The sequence below is a fragment of the Trichosurus vulpecula genome, chromosome 3 (genome assembly GCF_011100635.1).
Source record: "Trichosurus vulpecula isolate mTriVul1 chromosome 3, mTriVul1.pri, whole genome shotgun sequence".
Classification (NCBI taxonomy): Eukaryota; Metazoa; Chordata; class Mammalia; order Diprotodontia; family Phalangeridae; genus Trichosurus; species Trichosurus vulpecula.
The window spans coordinates 137103466-137112919 of record NC_050575.1 but is presented as its reverse complement, the minus strand read 5'-3'; the positions used below and the strand labels follow the sequence as shown (position 1 = coordinate 137112919).

General features: G+C 40.4%; 1 protein-coding gene across 1 annotated transcript in view; it reads left to right on the top strand.

The window, feature by feature from the left end:
- The first annotated feature begins 4648 nt into the window (after positions 1-4648).
- Positions 4649-9454, top strand: part of TDRD12 (tudor domain containing 12) — a 74328-nt gene continuing 69522 nt past the window's right edge. Inside the window, exons 1-2 of the mRNA XM_036750669.1 lie at positions 4649-4672; positions 8940-9101. Coding sequence (XP_036606564.1) covers positions 4649-4672; positions 8940-9101 — 186 coding nt within the window. The remainder of the gene's footprint in view (positions 4673-8939; positions 9102-9454) is intronic.

The following is a 9454-nucleotide window of genomic DNA, read 5'->3' as shown; positions in this document are numbered from 1 at the left end:
TAATTTTGGCTGACACAGGCATCCTGAGTAAGGAAGGGAAGGAAGGCCCTTACTCTGAAGATATAAAAATATATATAATATATAAAATTCCCTTTGTCCATCTGTCCTTGGGCTCATTTGCACAGTGAACTCCCATGCATATCTCTGTATCCACTGTCAACCATTTATCAAAGATTCAATCCAAAGAGACAAACAGAATCAGTTTCCCCCTTAACCAAAAGTTTACCCTAGGACAAACAGAATGGAGTCCCCCTTAACTCAAGGTTTGTCCAAAGAACAAACAGAATGGGGTTCCTCCTTTACCAAAGGCTTGTTCAAGAACAAACAGAATGAGGTTCACCTTACCAAAGGTCTGAACAAGGAACAAACAGAATCAGGCTGTACATGTGCTATAACGTGTTTATTTATTCTCATTAAGCCAGAGAATCATACATGGTAGGGTCAGAAAATAATTCTGAATTCAGAACAAGCTGAAGGAGACCCTTTATACACTTAGAGCAATTCCAACTCAGGATGCCTGTGTCAACCCAAAATTGTAATCTTTTTATGTGTTTAACCATAATGTGAGAAAGGAATTTCTTAATAGGATAAGTTGTAAATACAGTAAGATAAGAATTGAATGTCAAGGTTTCAATTGAAATTATAGATCCAAGATGTCTGATATAAGAAAAAGTAATTGGGGCAGCTAGGTAGCACAGTGAGTACAGCACCAGCACTGAAGTCAGGAGGACCTGAGTTCAAATCTGGCCTCAGACACTTACTAGCTGTGTGACCTTGGGCAAGTCACTTAACCCCAATTAACCTGCCTTCCCCCACTCCAAAAAAAAATGAAGCTGGTATAAAAGTGTAATTCACTTTAGCAATATTTGATTGCTAATCAACACATTATCCTTGACCCTAGACTTTTCTGACTCCATCTGATAATGCCCTCACTCCTACTCTTGATATTCCCCAGATACTCCTTTACACCAGACACCCTTTTACTCCCCCCATTTATTCACTCGTGCACCTTGGGGGCAGTGAAAAAAGTGCTGGACCTGGAGTCAGGAAGACGTGAATTCAAATCTCTCCTCAGACATTTACTAGCTGTGTGACCCTGGGCAAGTCCTTTAACCTCTGTTTGCCTCAGTTTCCTCAACCATAAAATGGGAATAATAATAACACCTATCTCACAAGGTTGTTGTGAGGATATTTGCCTGGAACATAGTAAACACTTAATAAATGTTTATTGGCTGATTGAAATGAGATTTTTGTTTTTTAAAAAAAGAACTTAGCATAGTATAAATGCTCCTTCCTTGCGGTCAAAACTTAATTTAAATCCGCTCAGCTCATTCCTTTATTCATAGCAGTGAGGAGTCTTGCCAAGAAGTAGTTGGATGCCGAGGGGATTCTGAGGAGCATTTCTGGCTGTATCCAGGTATGGTGTTGATAAAGCAGAGCCATCTCTTGGCCATTATTCATGGAGTTACAGACTTTTATGCAAAACACTGGCCTAGTCCCTTCTGGTGGCTAGAGAATTCATTTTGACAGGATACCCGATAAAACACTGATAATTTGGAGTTGTGCAATTCACTCTTTTAGAGGTCCCTGATAACTAACACCTGTAAGGGAATTTTATAGTTACAGGACCTTAGAGATCTTGGAAACTGACTTAACTGTGAATCAGTAATATGAATTTTTAAAAAGCACTTCTTCCCAGGTCCACTGTGGATCTGAAGTTTGAGGAGTCTTTGAAAATTGGTCATATATCATGTCCCTTGTTTTTATGCCTTAAAGTACACTTTAAAATAAGCAGAATGTATTTAGAAGGTATTTAAGGATCCTTCAGTACTTTAAGGAGAGCCATCATTATGAGCATTAATAATTGATGAAAAATAACATGAAAAAGTGATCTGGTTATTTACATTTTAGATAAACTGGGTTTTGCTATTTACACATCTTTTTTTTTTTCTCCCTTATAATCTCTTAAATTGCTGCTGCCTGTTAGATTTCTCTGAGCTGGAATTTTTGTTTAACACTATAACTTTTTTCCACACTGGGAAGTATTTTCAAATCATTCACTATTAAGTTTGAGCAGACAGAGAACTAAGTATATATAAATGACAAAACATTTTGTGCTTTATTTTTAACTTAGATTTTTTGTTGAATCTTTTTGATAACTGCAATGAAACCAGTTGAAAACATACTCTAGCCACTGGGTGTGTGTTGAAGAGTATAAGTTGTAAATTTCAGTTAAATCATATTTGGGCTCTTATTAATGTTTTACCTAATTGCAGTGTGCAAATTATTGGCAGCCTCAAAGCAAAAAGACAGTTTCTACCAGGCTGTCACACTTGTGGTTACTGCATCTTTCCTTGGCTTTTAGAATTGAGTAACACTTGGGTGATGAAGTTAGCATTTTATGGTAATTAGAGTATAATACAATCTGATCTTTTTTGTTGAGGCAGAAATGATAATTTTCATACCACTAGTTGTAAAGTGATATGCTGTAAGAAACATCTGAGAACATTAGAAAATAGATGACCATTTAAGAAAATATGGGAAATTGTAAATGCTTAATGCGTAAATTAAATACAACTCAATTAAAAAAAAATGCCCCTTCCTTTTCCTTTCTACTCCGCTGCCGGTTCTCTCTTCATCAGCTTCTCCCCCCCACCACCAGCTTTCAGTAGCCTCGCCCTCTCCCTTTAACAACTCCAGGCCCTTCCAGGTACCTCCCCCTTTTTTTTTTACTGGCTTCACTCCTCCCCTTCCAGGCCCCACCCCTTTACTAATCCCTTTCCTTACAAACTCCTCTTTTTCTTGGCTCCTCCCCTTCCAGGTCCTGCCCCTTCACGACCCTGTGCAGCTTCAGGCCCCGCCCCGGCTCTGACCCCCCGCCCCTCACGGTGCTGGGCGTCCGCTGCGCAGGTGTGAGTGTTCCAGCTTCAATCGGCCGGCTCTGGACCGTTGAGATCTGGGGGGCAGCTTTCACCGCCCGTTGCCGTGGTGGGGGGTGGGTCGGGGGGGGGGGCCGTTGGCAGGGGGCGGTTTTTAGAATTGTCCACGTGGGGCTTGGAGCTGGGAGCCCGGGCGGGTACCTAGGCCATTGCTTATTTGGAGCGCGGGTGGCCGTGGGTCGAGGCAAGTTTGCTACCTCCGTGAGAGTGAGTGGAGGCAGGCTAGGGACTGAGACCCCCGGGGCGGGACACAGGGACCGCCCCAAGGGCTGCCTCGTGGAGGTGGGGCAGGTCAGGGAAGGTACAGGGGCGAGCCAGTAGGGACCCCCGGAGGCTGGAGGGGTCCAAGGGAGAAGCCTCTCCCTCCTCTGGGGGTCTTGCAGTCCTGACTTAGGGGTGCAAGCCAGGGTCCCGGGGTTGCAGTGGTCTGCTGAGCCAGGCTGGGTCAAGGCAGGGCGCTGACTTCGCCGGACTGGGGTTACAGTGACGGATTTCCAGGGGCAGTGCTGCTGGCTGAGGTGTGTGTGGTGGGTTAGGAGGGGTCTCTCCGGTCTGAAGACCCTGGGGGAAAGGGGGAGAGACCCTCCAGGAGTTTCTGTATTAGACTAAATGGGGGGAGTGGTCTGTGTAGCCTGGGAGGGGTTCCTAAAAGGTTGACCTACTAAACTAACGACAAATTTTGAGGGGCAGTGACCCCTGAGTTGGAGTTACGAGAGATTCTGTGGACCCTCGAGAGGCCCCCTGGAAGGTTACCCTGAGCTGAAGGTGCAGGGAAGCAGGGCTTGCTTGCCTTGGAGAAGGATCCGGCTATGGAGATGCGTAGTGTTGCAGCTGCATTGTGGTGTGTTTGCAACGTGCACGTGTTGTCTGAAAGTAGGCTCCGATGGAATGTGGTCCAGCTTACTGGGAGTGAAGTTTAGCGAACCACTTGCCCCCTCCTTTTCCCTCCCCGTCACCCCACACATAACCTTTCTTCCCAGGTGTCTGTGAGCCCTTCCCCTCTCAACAATGAGGGGGTTGGACGCTGTAACCTCCCAGGTCTTTTCAAACTGATACATGACAAAACGGATATAAAGCCAGTTGCAAGGCTTACAATTGTTGCTCATTATGTTTTTTTAATTTGAGTATCTGGAAAAAAAAGGTATAACCGGAAAAGCTCAACTAGCCAAACAGTACTTCTTAAGTCATCATTGGAGGTATTAAAATCCAGTTTAAATTTTTTATCCATCGTTTATAATTATGTAACATTCACTATAGTATTATTGTATAATACTTATAATTTTATATCTATGGTTAATTTTGAAAGGCTTCTGCAGAGCCTAGCCCTTTGAATTAATGATGCCCTCTAGGACTACAAAAGCATTTTTGGTCGTGTCCATGAAATACTAAAAGAATCAGAGATGGTCTTCTGTTGCATCCACTGGTTCCTCTTTAAAGGATCCTTTGGCACATTTTCTGAAAGCCAAGAGATTTACCCAGCGTTTTTATGATCTGCACAAATGGGTGGAGCATCCACCCTCGATGAGATTGGGAGTCTTGGGTGGACAGGCAGGGGAAGGAGCGTTCTCTGTGAATGAAGAGAACTATGGAAATAGAATTTCTTCAGGTTGAGGAATAAAGATTTGAGCTTTAATCCAGACTTAATATATTTCTAATATTTTTTTTTTTGCTAGAGTGAGCTGTGCAGATGAATAGTTCAGTAGCTGAAAATGATGGAAGTTTTCATACTTAAGGTAACTATTTAAAAACTGATTTAAAAATTTTTAAATTATAGTCCTTTTGAAGCCTACTGTTACAAATTTGGGTAAAATTTTAGTTTTTAGGTGAGATAATTTAGTTTGCAATTTTAGTTGAGCTAATCCTTGGATAGAGATTGTGTCTAAACATGTACTATTTTAAAGCAGAGGTGTCAGACACAGCCCCAGCCCATGCTGCCCAAACCAGATTAAAATTTAATTGGGAAACATTTAACAAAAAAGCACAATAAAACAGATAATGTTAATGTTAGTACAATAAAACATAGATAATGTTAATGTGTGGTTTTTCAAAGTCAATATATGCTCCACATGTAAAATTTAATGCCCCTCCTCCTGTTTTTAACACCATTCTTTTATAGAACTACAAGCAATTAAGTCAATTTGTACATGACAGCAACTGTCACACCACCAGATTTAGATGAGCTTGGTGTTATTCCTGCTAATGAAAGAGTCTTGGAGGTTGTAACTTACAAGAGGCCTTGCACAAAGGAAAGAGTTACGGATTTTGGGTTAGCCGACCTAAATTGAAACCCAGCTGTGCCATTTATGTAGCCATTATGATTTTAGGCTAGCCACCTAATATCTCTGAGTCTCACTTTTCCCATTTGGAAAATGAGACTTGGACCAAAAGACCTGAAAGTCCCTTTCTATTTAGTCTATAATCTTAAGATCAGCAATACGCTGCTTCTGCTCTCTACTTCAACATCGGTAGGTGGCGCAGAAGATAGAATACTGGGCCTTGGCTGGAAGGCCTGAGTTCAAAGCTGGCCTCGGATACTCACTAGCTGGGGGACTTTGGGCAAGTCACTTAACCTTTGTTGCCTCACTTTCCTCATGTGTAAAATGGATAATAATAATAATCGCCCCGCCTCCAAGGGTGGTTGTGACGATCAAATAAGATAATAATTGTAAAGCATTTAGCACTACATCGACGCATAGTAAGCTCTATGGTAGCTATTGTTATCAGATTTTCATAATGAAGTTTCCGAAGATTAATAGGCGGGCAGACTGACTCTCAACTTACTTTGTGAACTGGCCCAACCATTGTGGTGAGTAATTTGGAATCACAATTTTAAAAGATGAATAAAATGTCCATACTCTGACCTAGGGACTGCCACGCATACACCCAGATGAGGTCATTATTCCTGGCATTCAGGCTAGTGACGGCAGCAGCTCATCGTTGAGAACACGTAGGATTCACTGCAAGTCTTATAAAGATGAGCGAAGAGTTCCCCAGGGTCTCGAAGGTGGGGGATTTGCAAGCAATAAGAGGAATTTGGCCCAATGAAAGAACCAGCCTGCTTCTTCTCCCATCTCCATGAACATATCCTCCTCCATCTAGGAAGATACCCCTATGAACAAAGAAATTTAAAAAAAAGAAAAGGGGGAGAGTAAAGAAGTTCAGAAAAGTTAATGAGCACATGAAGGCAGACACTGTCTGCAGAGCTCTTTACCTGTATTCTCCCACATTTGTAAAGAAAGAGGTACCTTGTTTTCCTTTTTGGTAGGTCTGAGCTTGGACATAATTACATACACACGGTTCAGATTTAGTTTTTGTTGTGACTCTTCCCAGTGATTTTGTTGTAGTTTTATATATTGTTTTCTTGGTTCTATTTATTTCACGTGGCATCAGTTCATACAGTTTTTCCATATTGAGTGCTTCATAGTCATTTTTAAAATATTTATACTTTAACTTTCAGTTTTTGAAATTTTGAGTTCCAAATTCTCCCTCCAGCCCCTCTCCTGTGCATTGAGAAGGCAAGTACTGTGAAATCAGTTAGACATGTGAAGTCATGAAGAACGTATTTCCATCATTTCTTTCAGAGCAATAATACTCTGTTATATTCCTGTGCCACAGGGCCTTCGTTTATAGTTCCTTGCTACTACAAAAAAAGTTGCCAGTTTTTTAGTTCTGTCCAACTCTTCCATGACCACATTTGGAGTTTTCTTGGCAAAGATACTGGAGTGGTTTCCCATTCCCTTCTCCAGCTTATTTTACAGATGAGGAAACTGAGGCAAACAGGGGTAAATTTGCCCAGCGTCACACAACTACTAAGTGTCTGAGACCAGATTTGTACTCAAGAAGATGGGTGTCTTCCTGATACCAGGTCCTGTACTCTCTCCACTTTGCCACCTAGTTGGCCTGACTTTAAATGAGTCTACATTATAATTTAGGGGAAACTCAGTCCAATAAAATCTGGATTTACTGTTATAAATGGTATCATACAGGATGCAGTTTTCCCGAGGGCTGTTTGCTGCCAGCTCCTCTTAAGTATAGAACTCAATTTAAACTATTTTGGTGTATATGGGGCCATTTTGTATGAGTTTTATGCCTAGCAGTAGGATCTGTAGTTTATGAGTATGGACATTTTCTTCCCTTTTTTAAAAAATTAGATTTAGAGCAATTTTTCACATCTTAGTAGTTTACAGTTCTCTTTATAAGTGTTGTCCTCATCCCTTTATCACTTTCCCATTGAGAGCTAGTTACCCACTTAGCTTGGCTGTCAGACTCTTGTCAGAGATATTTAATGCTTTGTTTTCAACAGCAGCCATTCCCCAGCATACCCCACACCCTCAATTAAGTGAGACTAAGATACACAGGGGTCATTCTGCCACATTCCACATGTGTAGTGCCTCATTTCACTGGCAAGAAAGAAACATTTCATCAGTTGTTCTCCAAGATGAGTTGTCAGACTCCAGCAGAGTTGAGTAGGTAGTGCTATTCTCATTTACAGTTGTTGTTGGACGTGGTGTTCTTCTGATTCTTTGGTCCGCATTACGTCCTAGTCTTCCCAAGCTGTTTCTCTGAATTCCTTATACTCGTTATTTCATTCAGCTCAGTAATATTCTATTACTTTCATACATCATTAGATGTGCTCTTTTTGATGCTAAAGGACCCAGTTTAAGGTCAGAGTTGCCAGCTCTGGCACTTTGCCTGGGAGGTGATGATTCTAGCCATAGCAAGAAAGAATAAGGATGAATGGGGTGTTTGGATAATGGCTGTGCTTTTTGCAAAGGCCCTTACTACTTAGCATCAGTCTTTGGTTTGGAATGGGATGAGCTCCTGGAGTATTCAGGTGTCAATTAAAATGCATTTGAAAGCCAAATAGCATATTCCTTGGGTTGTCAACAGTTATTACATCGTTCTGGTAGCTCTTGTGTAGTTGAGAGGAGTGGCCCTTAAAGTGGATTCTGTGCTCCTCCGCATAAAAGGGAGCCAGCATTTCCCAGGAACAGTGCATTTTGCTAATTTTTTAATTGATGGCTTGCATTTATTTTGCCGAAGCAGGATTCTGAAAGTCTGGGGTTTTGCTAATGTTAAATATTTCTAAATTAAAAAGTAGCTTTGATGGTTTAATATTATGGATAGGGCCACATGACTTTATAGAATTTTTTTTATAATCTTACGTATTTAGAAGTGGTGTTAAGAGTGGATAAGCAATGTATTAAGCTTAGGGAGAGACAGTGATTTACATCAGTTGGTGAAGTTGTTTAGATTATGATATCCAAACTGTGGTTTAAGTACCTTATCTTCATCAGAGAAAAACTGCTTCATAATCACACACTGAACCCCAGTTTTTTTGGCTTGTCTTGGTCTTAAGGGAGACTGGTTAAATGTGTCTACAATCCATTGTTAGTCATTACCATTACCAGGTTCAGTAACATAATCTTTGCAGACAAAGACCAGGATATTCGCCAAAAGTCTCATTAATTAGGTTCTTCTTTAATGACCGAACTCTTATGTCACCAGTTGGAATTGTCTGTTCAGAGCTTTAGAAGAGAGACATCATGAAATGACAGGAGTATAAAAAAAACCTCACTCAGATGTTGATTGCATCAGTTTTTTATTGTTGGATTGATGCTTCCAAACTGAGTAGAGAGAAGGTGCAAATCATTAAGAAGTCATTTACATTTGGCTTTATAATACACTCATATGTATCCTCATATACTTTTCTAGTGTCCTTCCCCTGTCTATGCCCTCTAATTTGTCCTACTGTTAAGTTCAGAAGCTTTTTCCCTTAAGAAATGAGTAAGATTTCTTAAGATCCCTTAAGAAATGATAAAGAGGTCTGTTAGATATTATTTTATAATACATATATGTTATATGTATATTATTATGAAATCTATTAAAAGTAGATTTGTATTTTGAAGCCGTTTTAAAGAAATATATAGCATGATAGTGAGATTGTATATGTTTTGTGGTTCTTTAAAATCACTAATTTTCATTTCTTTTTAAAATTAGATTGAAGATCCTGGATGCTTCTGGGTTATTATAAAAGGATGTGATGCCTTTTTAGATCATGAAATGGAATACCAAAAGTTAAATGTTGAAATGAATGCCTTCTATAATAAGTTATATAAAGATGTAGAAAAAGTAAAGCCATTACTCTTGGAAGAAGGACAGGTAAATATCCTTATCAGCATAATTTTGAAATATGGGCTAAAATGTTTTTAAAAAAAAACTCGTGTGTGGAGGTGGAGACAAAAGGAGTGTGTGTGTGGGTGTGGGTGTGTGTGAGAGAGAGAGAGAGAGAGAGAGAACGAGAACACCGGAGTTCAGGTCCTGCGCCACTATTTACTAGTTATATGATTTTGATCAAAGCCTTAAATACTTAGCCTCAGCCTCTTTATCAATAAAATGCGCATCATATTTGTATTGCTGACCTTACAGGGTTGTTTTGAGGTAAGAGATTTGTAGACTGATAAAGCACTATATAAAGTGCACTACTAGTCTTTTTGCTACCTTGAAGTTAAGCA